This window comes from Rhinatrema bivittatum, chromosome 1 (assembly GCF_901001135.1).
Source record: "Rhinatrema bivittatum chromosome 1, aRhiBiv1.1, whole genome shotgun sequence".
NCBI classification, from domain to species: Eukaryota; Metazoa; Chordata; class Amphibia; order Gymnophiona; family Rhinatrematidae; genus Rhinatrema; species Rhinatrema bivittatum.
In genome coordinates, this window is record NC_042615.1 from 587,759,999 (window position 1) to 587,778,800 (window position 18,802).

Consider the following 18,802-nt stretch of genomic DNA (forward strand, 5'->3'; position numbering starts at 1 on the left):
ATCCAGGAGGATCAGAATATGTGATATGCCTTTATCAAGACTTTTGAGGCGGTAATCGGACAGTGAAATTAGTAGAGTCTCAGTGCTGTGGTGTCGCCGAAAGCCGAACTGCGATCGTGCGAGGATGTTGTGTTCGTCTAGGTAATCAGTAAGTTGCCAGTTGACTGCCGGTTGACTGCCTTTTCAAGGATTTTGGCGATAAAAGGTAAATTAGAAATAGGGTGGACGTTGGTAAGGTCGGCGGGATCAAGTGTCGGTTTTTTCAAGATAGGTTTGATAATGGCATGTTTAAGATTCCAAGGAATGATACCAAGTGTAATGGATCTGTTGATATTTGCAATGGGCTCGGCAATGATGTTGGGGATAGTAAGGAGGGTCTTGGTAGGGATGGTGTCTGAGGGTTGTGTGCATGGTCTCATTTTTTTTTTTTTTTATTATAGATTCAATTACCACTGAGGAAATGGTGTCAAGTGCAGAGAGTCTTATAGAAATGCTATCGAAATGGCAGTCAGTAGAAACTTGGGTGGAAGGGAAACGCGACATAATGTTGCTTATTTTCATGTTGAAGAATATAGCTAGGGCTTCACATTTTTCCTGTTCATCGATAACTTGAGAGCAGCTAGAATTGGATTTAGTTAGGCTGTTAACTAATTCAAAGAGGGCTCTAGGATTAAACTGGTGGTGGTGGATTCTATGCGCATAGAAGTCTCTTCTATAGGTATGAAGTCTGTTCTATAGGTATGAAGGTGGTTTCTGAAAGTAGTGAGTGACGCAGAGGAGGGATTTTTTCGCCATTTTCTCTCACGTTTTCTGAGGTTGCATTTTATGGTTCTTAGCTCAGTAGTATACAAAGGTTGCTTTTTACTTTTAGATGGGTCGATTAGGCGCGTTTGTGTGGGGCAAAGCTCTTCAGCAATGGTGTTAGTAAGGTGATTCCAAGAATCAAGGGCAGTTTCTGCGTCAGTGAGGTTGAGTTTGTTGAGCTCTAATGCAAGGGCTGATACCAGGTCTTCTTGCTTGCAATTGCGTCTGAATTGGATAGATTTTTTGGGTTGTATGGGGGTGGGGGGGGGGGGCTGTTTATGGAGCAGGAGATATCGATGCGGAGGTGATCCAATCATGGAATAGGGATGCATGAGGGTAAGTTGGATTGAATGAGAGAATTGGTGAATATAAGGTCCAAGGTGTGGCCTGCTGTGTGTGGGGTTAGAAATTAGTTTCTTGAATCCTAGGGTGTCTAAGGCTGATAAGATGGCCTCACATGAGGGTGTGCTAGGTGTTGCATCAACATGAATGTTGAAGTCTCCAAGGATAATCGCTGGAAGGTGAATGTTAATGTGTTTAGAGATGTACTCAATTAGGATGGAAGGATTCCTTTCAAGGAGACCTGGTGGAGCATAGGCAAGGCAAATTTGTAGGTTGGGAGCTGTGAAAAGGTAGATTTCGAGTTTGTGTGGTTGTGGAATGGGTTTCTGCGAGATTTTAAAGGATTTTTTAGCTGCAAGTAAGAGACCTCCTCCTTTTTTTTTTAGGTCTGGGAATCGAAAAGATGTCGTATGTCTGGATAGTTGGTTGATAATGGCGGTGTCAGATTCTTTTAGCCATGTTTCAGTAATGGCAAGAATATCAGGTTTGTCATCTGTGAGGATGTCATAGATTATTGGTGTTTTTTTGGAGATGGATTGTGCATTGAGTAGGAGGATCGTGAATGTGGTGAAACCAATTGTGTTATAGGAGTAGTCATGATGGGTAGCAAATTTCTGTGTCTTTCCAATGGGATTTCACAGGAGGGGATAAGGGGAACCCTAGTATACTGTTTGATGGAAGGGATGAAGGTGGTGTGCATAATAGGCGCAAAGGGGAGCGATGGAATCTAAAATAAAAGAGGACGCAGAAGATTTGCAGGGGGGCAAGGGAAATGAGCAAAGAAAAGGGAAGAGGGGTTTCTTAAGGTAACAGAGGGAGTGGGGTGGGAGACCCAGAGAGAAGGAGGAGGTGGGAGTGGAGGTGACAAAAGAGTTTACAGGTAGTATGGCAACAACATATGGTAATATTTATAAGGTTAGAGCGGTTGTAGTCGCAAGAGTCTTTCGCGAAGCTGCAGTAGGTGAGTAATATTTTCTATGTTAGCAAATGTTGAAGAATATGTAGGGCTTGGGTAGCACTTTCAATGTAGGGTTCGCAGACTTGGGGCAGGTAGTTCCGGTGATTTGCTGCCACCAGATCTAGTGTTAAATAGGCACGAAATGGACGCACGAAGGGGCGCACTAAATAGGCCGCTACTGCGGCGCCCGGCGTGCGGCGCCGCAGTAGTGTGCCCTGCTTTAAAGGGTTGCTTGCCCTTCCTCCCAGGCACCTACATAGGCATGGCTCCCGTCTCCTGATTGGAGGCTGGGGGTGGGAGGGCAGCAACAATCGTCGGCGTGTTGCTTTTCATCTTTTCTTGTTTGAGGGTGGTGGAGGGGGGTAGCGTCTCTTTTTGCGTTTTTCTCAGTGGGGTCTTTTCGTTTTCCTCTTCCTCTCTCGTCTCACTCCAATCGGCGACTTTCTTTCCCTCTCACGGTGATTCTTCGTCTCTCTCTCTCTCTCTCTCTGTGTCACTTCCGGTTCGGGGGAGCCGGTCAGGTCTCGGGACGGCAGAGGCCTCGGGTCACTGGAGCAGGTCGGGACGGCGCGCTGGAAGGCCTCGGGTTGCTGGAGGTGGTCGGGACGGCGCGGTGAAAGGACGATCTGGATAGCATGCCCTGCTTTAAAGGGCTGCTTGCCCTTCCTCCCAGGCGCCTACATAGGCACTGCTCCCGTCTCCTGATTGGAGGCTGGGGTGCCCAGGGAGGGTGGGAGGGCAGCAACAACCAGCGGCGCGTTGCTTACTTTTGTCTTTTCTTGTTTTCGAGGATGGTGGAGGGGGGTAGCGTCTCTTTTTGCATTTTTCTCAGTGGCGTCTTTTCGTTTTCCTCTCTCCTGTCGCGTCTCACTCCAATCTGCGACTTTCTTTCCCTCTCACGGTGATTCTTCGTCTCTCTCTCTCTCTCTGTCACTTCCGGTTCGGGGGAGCCGGTCAGGTCTCGGGACGACAGAGGTCTCGGGTCGCTGGAGCAGGTCGGGACGACGCGCTGGAAGGCCTCGGGTCGCTGGAGAAGGTCGGGATGGCGCGGTGAAAAGGAAGATTTACACACTTACACCCAGAAAATTGCCATAGCAACCTGAACCTCAGCATGCCTATGCAGGATTCATCGCTCTCTGAGGCCTTATTCAACATCTAACTTACACCCTTGGGCCAGCTCCTATCTACTCTTGGCCTATCCTATAAACTATATGCAGACAATATCTAGTTTTTGTTCCTCTAGAATCTTCTTGGTCCACCACTTCCCATGTTGCTTTCATTTGTCTTTCTACAATTAGGAGTTGGCTTCTTCATAATCAGTTATCCTTAAATGTAAATAAAACGGAAATTATAATCCTAGGATGGTCAATACCAGATCTCATTCCTGAGACCATGACATTTGATAATTCAAACTTCAAAAAAATACATAACCTGGGCATAATTCTTGACTTCACTCTCACAATGTACAGACAGATAAAAGCTGTAACTCATGCATCCTTCGCCAAACTTAAACTTCATTCTGGACCACTCTGATTTTAGAGCAGCTCTATAAGCACTATTGCTTCTCAGCCTTGACTACTGCAACTTTGTATACTGGCTTACCACATTATCATCTCAGACCCCTTCAACTAGCTCAAAATGCAGCAGCTCGTTTGATCTCTGGAATACATCTTCATGTTCATATATCACCGATACTACAAAACCACCACTAGCGCTCCCTATACAGCAACATATACAATACAAACCAGCGGGTATAATACACACTTTGCTCAACAATGTTACATCTTCCAGGATCAGTTCTACCCTCAGACTACACACTTCCTTAAGATCTCTCCAGTCCTTATCTCAAAGACCCTTCTCCTCATGTAGCCCAGTTGACAGTTACCCATGAAAGAACCTTCTCTATATCAGGTCCCTCTTTCTGGAATTTCCTTCCATCATCAATATGTTCACTCAAAGAATTTTAAAAGGCCCTAAAAAAACACACCTATATAGAGTAGTCTTTTCAGCTGATATGGAGCTGCCTCAGTGTTTACCATTCTGTAACATGATATGGCTCATGAGAGGTGGAGACAATGAGCGGTATACAGAAAAAAGGTGAAACCCACATTAGTAGACAGTATAGCGCTGATTAAGTTCATGGAACCTTGTCATAGCTGGCTCAATAGATGAGACTTAGAATAGAGTTGATTTCAACATATTCATCATTTATTCACAGTTGCTTGAAGAGAAAAATGTTTTGGGTCCCCATATCTCTATATTCCGTTGTGATTCATCTTCTCTGTTGTATGTCATTTAACTTACTGTGTATGTATTATCTGTCCTGAACTTCAGAAAGGTGGGAAATAAATATTTAAAAAAAAATTAAAAGAAAAAAAAAGCCTCACTACAGAATTCCACAAAAATACTTTTATCTTATTTGGACAAGTTATGAAATACAGCTAGGAAGAAGACAGTCACAAAAGAATTTGGTTGTTTAATAAAACAGAAGTATTTTTAACTATGTCCAGCTCTTGTGGATGTGGATTTTGCAAGTGCCAGAAGTTGAGACTGCACCAATCCTACAAAAACTGGCCATTTCATAAAGTTCTTCTTTCATAACAGAGGCCCACTGAAAAGTAGGACTAGCGAAAATAGGAAAATATTTCAGTGTTGGTATTAGGCCTGGACTCATTCTCATGCCAAAAAGCTAAGTGTGGCCTATTCTGTTCATCAAAGACCCACATTGATCCATACTTCCTACCTGTTCTGTGGTCATTATCCCATTAAATTTTATCAGGGGAAAAATACTCAACAGGTATGCAAAAGCGCTGACTAGAGACCCAGACATAGCTGACAAAAGTTACTATTCAGAAGCAATAACCAGGCTTATGATTCTTTTTTTTATACCCTGTCTCCCCTTCTAATGAGCAATGCAGCCCTGTACATGAGGAAGCATAAAACCCGCAGCTATCAATATCATATTGTATGTGCTTGGAGGCTGACTTTAGAATATGTCACTCAGAGAAAATGCTGTAATCATCTTAATGAGATAACATGACTAAGACAGGGAATATTTAACAAGTTCTGCACACTGCTGACTGCAAGAAAAATTTTGTGTAAGCAGTGGGTCAAATTTCTATAGCAATATTTACACAAAAATCTACAATTAAACATTGTTCGGCAAGTTCTGCTAAAACTAAGCTATTGAAAAAAGTCGCTGCTCTCAAACTACAATTCAATTTTATAATGATAAAAAACCAAACACAAATAATCAAATTGCCAAGACGTGGGAAGATCAGACTTCAAAATGGAACTTTATGCCTGTGCATGTCTTTTGTCAGAGAGAATAACTGTCTGCTGGCTCCATTAATTTCCCAGTACAGTTGTTTTAATGCATGAAAAACACATTCATTACCAATAGTTATGTTTGCAATAGCACTCCAGTCACAAGAAGGGCAGGACAAAGCACTGCATGGAAAACGAATGGCTTGAACCAATTTGACTTTCCGCATGTGACTCCAATTTAAAAGCAATGATGAAACATCTCATGTTCACTAGTTCTGTTCATTGCAGATACTAAATACAAGAACACTGACTATGAGACAAGAACTGGAAAATCAATCTCCCTCAAGTAGGTGGCTGATCTTTAAAAAAAGAAAAATCATCCTAAAATGTAACTATCTGGCGGCCTATGTTGTTAAAAAGCTAACAAAGATAAAGTAAATTTCAACATTAAAAAAAAACCTTGGCAGGAAACAAAGTTGTTTTTTTTTTTTTATTAACAGGGAAAATCTAAGTCCAGGATCTCAAGGGTGGACAGAACTTACACAAAAACAATGTCTCCTCTCTTTGAGTAAGCAGGAATAGCACTGGCAATGGTGGCAAAACCATAAGAGTAGATAATAGCCTCCTCGGTCTTCATAAATTTGGCTAGCCGGTCTTCCAACTCCAAATGCACATCTGGGGGAAAAAGTGCCAAAAACCATTTTAGCCAGTCTAGTTGTATGTTATTCCTTTTTGGCAAAATGAGCAACAAAGAAAAGTGGTGGCTTAGCAGTCAGCACTTACACTTTCAGGTCAGAAGATTATAGACTCAAGTTACAGAACATGTTAAATCCATGCTACCAGTATGCAAGCAGGCTGGCTGCTCTGCTCTACTTAAATAGGAATTTCTCTCAACACAGAACAGAAAGAGACTACTACTGGAACTGGAACAAAATAATAAAAATAAGATCCTCTTCTCACAAGCTGAAAAAGTAACATATCAAGAACAGCTCACATTTGAAGCTTGAGCCAATGGTAGAAAAATTATATATTTATATCTGAACAGGAAAAACTGCACCAGAAATGCAAGTTCTGTTTTTGCATCATTTACTAAATTCTTTCCAGGAGATTAATTCTCTCTATTGCACACACCCACCCCCACACCTATATGTCTATATTTTATACACAGTTACAGATAGTATATGCTAACTACATTACTCTATTTTCATATACCAATCCTTTAATACCTGGATTAATCAATCTACCATTGCTTCATGCATTTTTCACATTGAGAATCTACTCCAGGATGAAACATGTAACAAACTTCTTTTAGGTTACAAAAAAAAAAAAATGTAATTCTGGAATTTACTACAAAACATGTAATTCAGGACTAAATTCCCTCTGGTCGCCTTCTAGAGGGACTCCAATTTACAACAATAATAGTTCCATAACTGTCCCCTCCTCCCCAAACAGCGAGTCTAAAACAAAAATGCTTATTTGCTACTGGGTGGGTGTGTACAGCATTAGCACATACACACAACTGCAAATTATCCAATTCCAGGAGGGAGACATTTTTGCCATTCCTGGTTGTGAACTTACATCCCAAAGCAGTGGGTATTTGTAGTCCCCGAGTCTACCCATTGTAATCAATGCTATAGGTCCCATAAAGCATCAGGATGGGGATGTGAAATCCAGGACTGGCCTAAAATCTCCCTCCTGCGACTGGGTAACTTGGCAGCTCTGCACACACTGTCAGATGGACATGCCACAATCATTTGAAAGCTTGGAATGTTTGATGTATTTAAAGATATTCTAGCTCTTTACCTGGCTCTGTCACCTAAACCTGCAATCACAACAGCATGCCCCAAGTTGAAACAAATACATATCAAACTAGCAAACTATATAATCTATTCTGATCAATTTATCAGTTCTGCAATTTGACAGTTTTCTTCATTTCTTGTTTCATGATTTTATCTTACGACATAACTTTATACATTTCATGGAGGTTTTGGAAATAAAAATGTATTAAAGAATTAAAAAAAAAAAAAGTACAAACATGATCAAATTAATATAAAGGAATGGAAAAAAAAAATATTGGAATTTCTAAGAGCATGGGATAAGCCCAGAAAATCCTTAATTGCGGGGAAACGAAAATAAACCCAGAGGTCCATATTCAAAAGGTAGCCCCTTAGTTAAGTTAGCCAGATTGACTTACTATATCTGACTAACTTATCTGGGATATTCAGCGACACACCTATGCCACTGAATATACCTGGACAACTTTAAAGTTAAATGGATATACTTATGTGGATAACTTTAAAGTTATCCAGGTATATTCAGGCTAATTAGCCAGATAAATATAAACATAACCACTTATTTCGCTTAAGTTAGCCTGATAAGTAGCTCCTCCCCATTATGCCCCATCTCGTCCACAACTTAGCCAGCTAACTACTTAGCTGGATAAGAAGTTATCTGGCTAAGTGGCAGCTGCTGAACGGAGCCGGTTATTCAGACGCTACCACTTATCTGGCTAAGGGACACTGAATATTGACCTCACAATTATTAGGAAGTGAAAATGGGCAGACTAGAGAAATCTTAACCTAACAAAGCATGTTTATCATAAAAGTTTCAAGTTGGTTGTACTGAAATGTTTCCTATGTATGTCTAGTGCTACTGTTACCATGCTGAGTTTCCTTGGCATGAAAAACAGACATCTACAATTAGAAATCTTAGAGATCAATATTCAAAATGGTTTGTCTGGCTAAGTTTGGGTCTTAGAGAGCCAAGAGGTTTAAATTTGTCTCCCACTGTCCGGGTAAGTTTCAGCAGGATAAGTTGTTATCCAGTTAAAACTTATGCATATAAAAAGAGGCGGCATACTGGGCAGTGCTTAAACTTAGCACTGATTTAGTGATACCTGGCTATCTGGCTAAGTTTAGCTGAGTAAATCTATCTGTGGTGAAAACAGGTCTAAAGTTAATCCAGAATACTTTAGCCTTCACTGGCTATATTAAAACATTGCTGGTAAAAAAAAACCCAAAACCACCACACACACACACAACCTTGTGGGGCCTTCAGGCCTAATCTTCAATCCTCCACTCTGCTGAGAAACTCAAATTTAAATCAATAACAGTGGTATAACTGTCCTCCCTTCCCAAAAAGACGTTAAATATTTCAGGCCTCCCCGACCAAATTCTTAAAATATTTGTGGACTCTGGGACTCCTGCTGAAGTCCACCCTCCCAGCACCACAGAAACCTCCATGCTGCTGGCATGAAGGTGAGATCATAGCGCTCCTGGAGGTGGAGGCGGGGTGTGTTTATGATGATGCTGGATAGCGTGGGAGGGTTCCAGGTCATGTTTCGAGTTAGCTTTATGAGGTCTACAATGTTTAACATCTTTTGGAGGGGGGGGGCTGCTTGCGGGGAAAGGAAGTTCAGGTACTATTTATTTATCAAATTTTCTATACTGTCATTCAGACGAGCCATCACAGTGGTTTAAAGCTTTTAAAATACATAAGATAAATACATACAATTAAAGCCTAAATTGTGAATAGTAATGGGATAAAAGAAACAATTATTATAACAATTATTATACTATGCCCTGAGTTTCTCAGTGGGACGGGGGATTGGGCCTGCAAGCTCACAAGGTGGCTCTCTCTCTCCCACCCCAACCAGCTATGTTTTAAGATAGCTGATTAAGGCTAAAGTTATTCGGGTATACGTATCCGGATAACTTTAAACATAACCAGGTATATTCAAACACAGCCAGTTAGGTTTGAAAGTTATCCGGATAACTTTAGGCGAGTATATTCAGTGAGGCATTTATGCTGCTGAATATCTCAGACAACTTAACCAGCTAACTTTAGCAGGATAAGTTGTCCGGTTGCACTGTTTTTGAATATTGCTCTCTTATTCTCCTCCTGAACTGCATGTGATGAAATCACTTTCTGGAGCCTGAAATAGACCAGCTCACCTAGAGGCCTGGGACAGAAAGTCACTAATTTATTAATTAAAATAATAATAATAATAAAGACCCTTTTGAGTGTTAGGGCAAATTACCCCTTTTGTCTCCTTCCTGGCCAGCCCTGCTGACAAGCCCTGATTCAGTGACCAACAATGCAGTACTAGGAGGAACTCCTGAGACTCAGTAAATAAACAGTATGAAACAGACTGCTTTTAGCACAGCCAACCATGAAGCTGTTCCTCTTATGCACAGAGAAATCTAATCACCTGATCTATATAATCAAAGGACCTCTTCATAGCTGGAAGAATAGACAAACATCTATTGAGATTAGAAGAAAGGCTTTTTAATTTTTATTTTTTTTTTACTTTCTTTTGAAAGAGTTCATTTGTTTACATTCTCAGACAATTCTACCACCTCAGCAAATATTTACAATAGTAATTCCAAGATTAAAAAACATGGTTTTCACAATAACTTCTCCCATTTTCGGCCAATGCAGATTGCATTTCCAGCACATGATATAAAGCAGCTGCTCAACCCAACAACCCTATACTTGGAGCATTATGTAACTCTGATTGGTGCATTTAATTCTAACATTATCACAGCCCCTATCTGAAAGATTTGCTTTTTTAAATCCTTTCCTGCAAGCCATATTTCCTTGTTGCTTTCAGGAGATATGGTCTAGAGCAGGAGTAGGCAGCTCCAGTCCTCAACAGTCACAAACAGGTCTAGTTTTCAAGATAACCACAATGAACATCAAAGAGATATTTACATGCACTGCCTGCAAATCAATCTCATGTATAATCATTCTGGATGTCCTGAAAAATCAGACTTGTTTGTGGCACTCCAAGACCAGAGCTGCCTACTCCTGGTCTAATGCTTAATGCATGGAGCAATGGTCTTGTTAAGCTGTGCAGCAAAGCAGGACCGCTCTGAACATCTTACTCAAGGGGCATTAGCTTCTCATCCACTTCCATTGCCACAGCAATATGTTATGCTGGAGTGAACTGCTCCCAGTCCAGTGCCTTCAGAAAGCAGCTCTGCATGAGTCAAAGGGTAACCTTTATCCAAAAAGATCTGGCATTCAAGACTGCTGACTTGGATGTTGAGCCTGGGAACATCACCTTATATTTTAAAAAGCATCCTATAGACTAGTCCCCATACTTTACACTCCAGTAAAGCTCTGTGTGTGTAAACTACTATATTGTAAAGCGGGTTTCCTGTGTGTTGGTTACTCCAAGTGGTTTGGGATTTTGTGCCCTACTCATGCCATGGTGCCAGTCTAACATCCATTTGGAGGATTTATTTTTCTTCTGAATGGTCTGAGTGTTTTAAAATGTTGACACTGTGCTGCAGTTTATCTGCACATGTGTTCACTGCTTTGGATAATCTCACTGAAGAAGAGGTATACAAACTATTTTACATAAGCTATTTTAAATAAAGTGCATTGGAATTGTCTGATGAAAGATGCTACATAAATCAATTACTCTTCTCTGATTAAATTACTTTTCCCTCCTATTGCTTCCCAAATACAGGCCACTGCTTAAAAAAATGGGAAGGCAGCAGTTCTGGAAAAAGCCAGTGAGGCTGTGATGCTAGTTCAGCAGCACTCTCCACAACTGCAAAGTTTATTAGATTGGATTATGAGCCTCTAGTCACATTAAGATGATTGTTATTTTTGTTTTTCTTAGTATTTCTAACAGTAAGATTTTTCCCTCTCCCCTTCCCCAATTTTGTATATTCCCCAGTCACTGTTGCAAAAGTACTCTGACCCCAAGTCTCAGATCATGGTATCTGCATGCACCTCATGCCAGGTCAATAGATTCAGCTGTTGCATGATAGCTGGGATTAACTCCCTTCACTAAGCTAAACCTGAACACTTATTTATCCATTGGAAAATATGAGTCATGTCTGCAAGCATGTGAACTTCTAAGGTGCGCCATCATCACTTCAACGTAGTTCATCAAGATTCAGGCTGCAGCCTCGAAACCAAAACGCAGTGCTTCGGGGGGGGGGGGGGGGGGGGGGGAGGGGCGTGGCTGAGCAGTGACCAAGATGGCTGCTTGATCTAGCTGCTCTTTCAAGATCCTTTTTTGATTTCTATCCTACGCACTGATAATTTGTTATGACCAACTTATCCCTTCTGCCTATTTCCGCGGGGTATTGTCAGGATCAAAGTCCGGAAAGATGGAAGCCACTTTTGCAGAGGCAGCAAGCATGAAACATGCAAAACAAGCCCCCCCCCCCCCCCCCCCGATGCCACAGAAGGTGCCGCATGTGAAAGCGATGGCTTCGGCTAAGATAGTTCTTTCAGAGCTCAAGCAGCTCAAGGACGTGCTGCAGGTTAATACTGACACGATGTTTGCAGATATTTCCATTCTAATTCCTATGTCCTTGCAAATGTCTACTTTCCAAACCAGTCTAGATGATGTCGAATCTCAGACAGCATCTTTGCTGCTAGCAACTGGGCTGCTCCCTTAACTTACCTAGAAGGTGGATCGTCTGCAAAGGGATATGGAGGACCTTGCCAACCGCAACTGTCAGAACAACATTTGGATTCTTGGTGCCCTGAAGGATCAGAGGGCTCTGGTATGATAAGCTTTCTCACCACTATGATCCCGACATGTCTCCAGCTCTCCTTTGAGTTACCTTTCAAAATTGAACGGACATACCAGATACCATCCAGGCCTACTGAAATCTAAGTTTCCCAGACCGGTAATTTTTAAGGTACTTCGCTATCCACAGGCTTTGGCGATCCTTTCGGCAGTGCACTCTTGTGCGCCAATTACATATCAAGGAAATTAGATTCTTTTTATCCAGACTTGGCCAAATCTACTACGGCAAAACGCAAAGCCTTTTTGGCCCTGCGTCCTCACATGCAAGCCTTGGGGGCCTGTTAAGGCCTTCTTTACCCTGCGCGCATTAAAGTGGCTTGCCATAATCAGACCCGGTCTTTCGACGTGCCTGAAGATCTCACAACGTTCCTTACCTCTTTCAAAAAAAGGCAGGCCATGGTGACCTGAAGGAGCAATCCCTGACGTGTGAACTTTGTCTTTTTCTCCAGTTAGGAGCACCATCTTAGTTTCCTTTTCGGTGGATGCTGGGAAGGACCGGTTGGACTCCATGTTGATGTGATTTACCATGCTGTGATCGGCCTTGTCGGAGGCTGAATTTCCTTTTCCTTTTTTGGATTTGTTGGTCTATTTGTGCATTCAACATATCTTGTGTGGTTTTTTTTCTTTTTCAATGGATCTTGTTTGGCTATTGGCCTGCCTAGAGGCTCATTTTATGCATGTTGCCAATTATTTGGCTGTGGGTACTTTCTTTACCATTTGTATCTTTCTCTGTTCTTTTTTTCTCTGATTTGTCTTTCTTTAGGGTTATTTTTGTATGACTCCTTTGTCACTGTATTCTCCTTATTACTGTTTTTCTCAGCAGGTTGTGCTTTCTATACTTCCTTATAGTATTACTATGGCTATTGCTGTTCCTTCCTTGCAGATAATTTCTCTTAATGTCAATAGTCTTTCACAAACTATTAAATGGAAAAAGATATTAACGTATCTACAATCCCTGAATTATAATGTGGCTTTTCTACAGGAGACTCACCTCTCTTCTACAGAATCCCTTAAACTAAACAAACCTGGGTGGATGAGGTTTTTTAGTCCCACACTACATAAGAAGAGAGTGGTGGCCATTTTATTTCATAAAGAATTGGGGGTCCATGTCTCTCAACATATTGCTGATTCGGGTGGTTGCTGGGTTACTGTGCTGGCACAGCTGGGAACTGAATCTTTGGTATGTTTTAATCTTTATGCACCCAACACTGATCCTGATTTTTTCTATGCTCTCTTTACTCAGGTTTTGGGGATGGGGCCCGCTTCATTGGTTATCAGGGGTGACTTTAACCAGCCTCTGGATCCTCTTTTGGGTAAACAAACAATCTTCTGCCAGACTGTCTTATACCAAAACACACAAGGTTTTACATGATTTTATTGACTCTTTTGGTCTGGCCAATCCCCGATAAAAGATTACACTTATTTTTCCCCTCCTCATCTCACGAATTGATTATTTATTTCTGGGTCCTTGGTTCCCGTTCCCCAAGGCCAATCTGCTGCTATTCATCCTATTCTGGTTTCAGACCATGCAGCAGTCTCCCTGATTCTCACACTGTCCTCCTCATCTGCACAAGATCATATATGGAGGATTAAATTCAGCCTTAATGGCTGATCCCTTCTTCTCTGATTTTCTCCATGAAAAAACTGATGACTATTTTTTGCATAATATCACTTCTAATGTATCCTCTTCGATGGTTTGGGTTGCTTTTAAAGCCACTATTAGAGGTGAGATCATAAGCTGCAGTATCCACTCTCGGAAAGAGCAGCATGACGCTCTCTCCTCTTTACAATCAAAGGTGGCTAGTTTGGAGAAGGACTATGTTTCCTGCCCCACTCCTATTACTTGGTTTTCCTTAGTATAAAGCACGTTATGTATACAATAAGCTTCTAAGTTCCCATGTAGGCAAACTTTTCACTTAGCATGCCTAATATTATGCGGAAAACAACAAATATGGTCATTTATTAGCCATCTATCTCAAAAAGAAGAAAGGATAAAAAGTGTATTCATGCCATTAAATCTCCCTCCAGTGAGGTTTTACTTTCTGATACTGATATTCTGAATGCTTTTCGTGATTTTTATTCTGATTTGTACCAATCTGAATCTTCATCTCCTCTCTCACAGATTAATCAATCAGTTTCTTTCACAGCTCTCTCATCCCTCCCTTACTGAAGAACAACGGACGCTTTTGGATGGTCCTCTCTACACTCTGGAAATTGCTACGGCTTTGTCAGCTCTACGGACGGGGAAGGCTTCGGGTCCAGATGGTTTTACAGTGGACTTCTATCGGACACTCTGTCCTAGGAAACGAAGTTAAAGTTGCACAGGCAGATGCAACAGCCTGCTGGCAGGTGCCCCTCTTTTCCAATCATAGAAGAGAGCTTGTCTCCCTTACCAACCCCACCCCTTTCCCAAAGAAACCACTTTTATATTATTGGAAAAGCAAGAGGAAGGGGAGATCCTGCAGTGGGCTGGTAACCTCCCGCACATGGGGCCAGTGGAAACATTAGGTAGACAAGGCGCTTGCCTAGAATACCACTGTTTTGGGGTGGTGCAGCATTGAAAAGATCATAGGGATTGCTTCTACCTTTTCTACCTTGGAAGAGGAATTCATGTGGACCCCATGGACAGGAAGGAGGCGGTGTAATAGCAGCAGTCAGAAGGAATAGGCAGGAGGCCAAGCAAGGTGGGCCCATGCAGCCCGAAGAAAGAGGACCAGGAGGCAGAGTAGCCATTGACCTGAATGGCCTGAAGAAAAAGCAGTCCCGTCAGTTACATGGGCCAAAGAAAGAAGCTACTGCAGCTTCTAACTTCCCGAGGAGAAAAGTGCTAGAGTATGTGTATGTGGGCAATCTCAAGGAGCATTATGGAGAGCAGAGGATTTTTAAAATACTTTTTTTAATTAGTTTTAATGATTGGGTATTATTTGATGTGTCTATTTTAAAAAGTATATTTTACTGGTATAAGGAAAATTCTTAAATTTCCCAATCAATTTTCAATTATTTATTTTAAAATATTTCTATTCACCCATAGCAAAAGAACATGTTAAACGGATTACAATATCAAAACTTCTAATTTAAAACATCAACAAAATACAATACAATAATATAAACATAAATTAAGAAAAAGCTATTTGAAACAACATTGTCTTTAGCTGTTTATGAAAGACTGCAATGTTATCTTGTACCCAAAGAGTATCTGGCATATGATGGACCGCAAACAAAAAACGCCCGTTGGCATGTTTCAGAAAGTTGTGCTAATTTAACAGAGAGAACATCCAAAAAGAATTTTCCTTGTGAATGTAATATTCGAGATGGTTGGAACAGTCTCAAATTAAAAAGATAATTTGGGCCTTCCTATTTCACAGTTTTAAAACCAAAGCTAACACATTCAATATGCTGCTTCACTGGAAACCAGTGAAGCTCTTTTAAAATTGCTGTAACATGATCCCAAGGGCGTCTGCTGCAATCAGATGGGCAGCACAACTGGATGTTATTCTTTTCATCAGCTGTTTTGAAATATGTTTTATAGTTATTGATTTTATTGTTTGATGTTTTATGAGGAATGGTAATTTTCTGTTTTTCCATTGTTGCACTACATACAGAGTCTGGATTGTTGTGGTTTCCAGTTTTTGTCTGTAAGTTCCTATTTATACTTTGTGGTCTCTTTATTCTGAATTTGATGAGGGTCTCTCTGTGCTCTGCATGTGTGATCAAGGTGTGGTATTCTACTAATATGCAATTTCTGTGTAGGGACCTTTAGCAGCCTGACTTGTTCTGTTTTCCTAATAGGAGGTCTATTGGTGTTTTAGGGCCTGGTGTAATATTTGCAATGTTGCTTTTTCATAGGTAGGATTGTTATTATTTGAGTGTTGGTAGTTAGTGTTTTGGTATGATTGATTTATAATTACAAGATAGTAAACCTGTTTATTCAAGGCTTTTTAAGGGCCAAGCACACACTCAAAACATGATAAAACACATATGACAGACATATTGCAAGTGTCCTGTTTGCATCACAGCAATGAATGTAAATATAAATAGACATGTTGAAAGTGATAATTTGACCTAAAAACTCTGTACTTTGAATATCCTTTCATGTAAAACCTGTTTTTATAAATGCATAAACTTTTAATTGTGTGGGCCACAAGGTTTTAAGATTTGCCTATTGTGCCTAATAACCTTGCACCAGCCCTGCCTGTATGGCATTTATTTGCAGGTGGGGGGTGGGGAGTTTGCAAAATCAAGCTGGTGAAATTTAGGACTGCTCTGACTCACTAAATTGGTCCAGCCAAATTTACTATGATAATCAGTGCTAACAGGCTAACCAGCTAAATTCTGAAACCTGGTCCTCTTTTAGGACAGCTACATTTGTGTGTGTGTAATGATTTTACCCACACAAAGTTAGCTAGATTAAAAAAAAAAAATGGTGGGATGGGGCAGATTTTCAACAAGGAAAACTTACATGACTAAAACTCAGTTTTAGAAGGATAAATCTTTTGAGTATCAACCTCATTGAGATCCATACTCAAAATGCTTGCTCAGGCTACATTCAGACACAGGCAGACAAACCCAGAGTTATGAATTTCCTGCCTCTCTGAACAGGTAAGTTTTAGTCAGGTCAATCATTACCCGGACTAAATCTTAACTGGCTTTAAAAAAAAAAAAAAAAAATGGCTGTGAGGCAATACTCCAGTGGTAGGGCTTAAACTTAGCCAGGTAGTGCTGATATTCAGTGCTATCCAACTAAGGGCCCTATTTACTAAGCATGTTCCCACAGACACAAAATGGGAGACAATCTTTAGTAAAGATGTCCATAAGTCTGGTTATTCAGATACATTCATATGGTGACTTTAAACCTACCTGGTTAAAAAACCCCAAAACAAAACAAAAACCTTTGCAGGCCAACCATGGCCTAATCCCTCCCTTCCCCTCCCCCAAGTTAAGGAAAAATATAGAGCAGCCCAATCCTCCCTGCATAAAGATGTAAGAAGCCCCCCTCCAAATTCTCTAAAGTTTTCCATGACCCCCATAGGAGGAGAACTTACCACCTCCCCAAGTGTTATGAAAGGGCAGCCTTCAGACTGTTTTCACACTCCTTGCATCCTGCTCTTTTAAACATTTTGGGCCAGAAAGTCACAATTCTGTGCATGTGCAGCCATGATTACTCCCTTCTCCCACCCACCTAAAGTGAAAACCATTGATGACATCCTCCCCTACTCCCAAGATTCCTACCAGATAATGGAGCAAAAGCCTAGTTGGGAGGACAGAAGCTTTCATCCTACCAGTTAAGCATCCAAGGTTGCATTGACAGTACACTAAGTGCTGCTGTCAAAGGAACACTGGACCCTTAAGCCAGGAGGACAGAAGCTTGTGTCCTCCTGGCCAGGTTTTCACTCCTTTACCAGGTAGAACTTCTTGGGAAGGGGGATGGAGGATCTTTAGGCTGCTGGTAGGAGGTGTCAACCACTGCATGTAATTGGGGATGGGGGGTGGGGGGAGAGGGCCGGGAAGAGCAGCTTCCCTCTGGTGTCACACATTTACATCATAGGGAAGATTAAATCTCTCTCTTCCCATGCTGGTAATGGAAAGCTTTGGAAGGGTTTGCGAGGACAGGGAGGAGGTATATTTTTAAGCATTGAAAAGGGAATTGGGACACTAAGCCCTTGACTTTTTTTTTTCTTTAAGCTTATGGGATGAGGGAAAGGAGGAAAAACTGGGTCACTACTGACCTGCAAGGGTAAAAATATTATTACAAAGGGCTTGCCCTTCTCCCCAAAGTATTTGTTTCAGTTAACTTTAGCCTAGTATATGCAGAGGGAGACTTGTCCTGCTGAATAAAAAGTTTATCTGGGTAACTTTGCACAGATAAACTTGCCACTCATTGGTCTAATGAATATGGACCTTGTTGTGTAAGAATATAGGGATCCATATTCAAAGCATTCATATAGATAACTCAGAAGTTATCCAGCCAAATGATCATTTGGATACTTAGCCAGCTAATAAGTTATCCAGCTAGAATTCAGCTGGCCAAGTTAGGGGCATTCCAGGGGCGTAACTGGGAGGAGTTGAGTTAGCTAGCTAAGTTATCCAGTTAACTGATATTCAAAGTTTGCCAGCTAATTTAGCCAGCTATGTCTGGTTGAGCCAAAGAGCTGACCTAAAGTTAGCTGGATATATTCAACAATGCGGCTGCACTACTGAATACACCTCCAAAGTTATCCGGTTAAGTTTATCAGGTTAAGGGGGTCACATATTAAGCATTTTTGCTCTAGACACAGAATGGAGGAAAAGCCTTAGCAAATCTGGCCCTAACTTTGCTATTTGGACAGTGACCTCATAAATGCAAAGCTCTATCAAAGCAGTCTATTGAAGCTGCTCTTAAAAAAAAAAAAAAAAAAGTTGTTATGCCTGACTATTCTTAACAAAATAATAATTAGCTAATTTGCGCCATCTCATTTATCAACCCCAAAACAAGAATCCACCCATTTCTTTTCTAACATTCTAATCAATCTATGAAATGTCTCTAACTGAAGAGAGCCTGGGGGGCAGAAGGCTAAGATTTCTTTCCAATAGCCTTAATTACGGCAACCTCATTTAAAAATTTTATCAAATAAGAATTCCCTATTTCAACCAGATCTTCAATCGGCCCATCACCACTATCAAAACCAGATGCCCTTCATCTAGCAAAAAAAATGGTCAGAATCTATCTTGCACCTATACTTCTTCCCACTCCCATCTACTTCCTCTATTAAACCCTCCCCTACATAAAACCAAAAACTTTATGACCTGACCAAATATCTTCCTCCTCTCCCCTTCACTGCCAACAACTAGGTTCAGAATATATGTCCCCTTTATGAGCTGGAAACTGTACCAATTGC

At 41.1% G+C, this 18,802-nt stretch overlaps 1 protein-coding gene across 1 annotated transcript in view; it reads right to left on the reverse strand.

Moving 5' to 3' along the window:
* Positions 1-18,802, reverse strand: part of SPTLC1 (serine palmitoyltransferase long chain base subunit 1) — a 205,640-nt gene that overhangs the window by 117,183 nt on the left and 69,655 nt on the right. Inside the window, exon 6 of the mRNA XM_029618817.1 lies at positions 5,914-6,046. Within this exon, the coding sequence (XP_029474677.1) occupies positions 5,914-6,046 (133 nt within the window). The remainder of the gene's footprint in view (positions 1-5,913; positions 6,047-18,802) is intronic.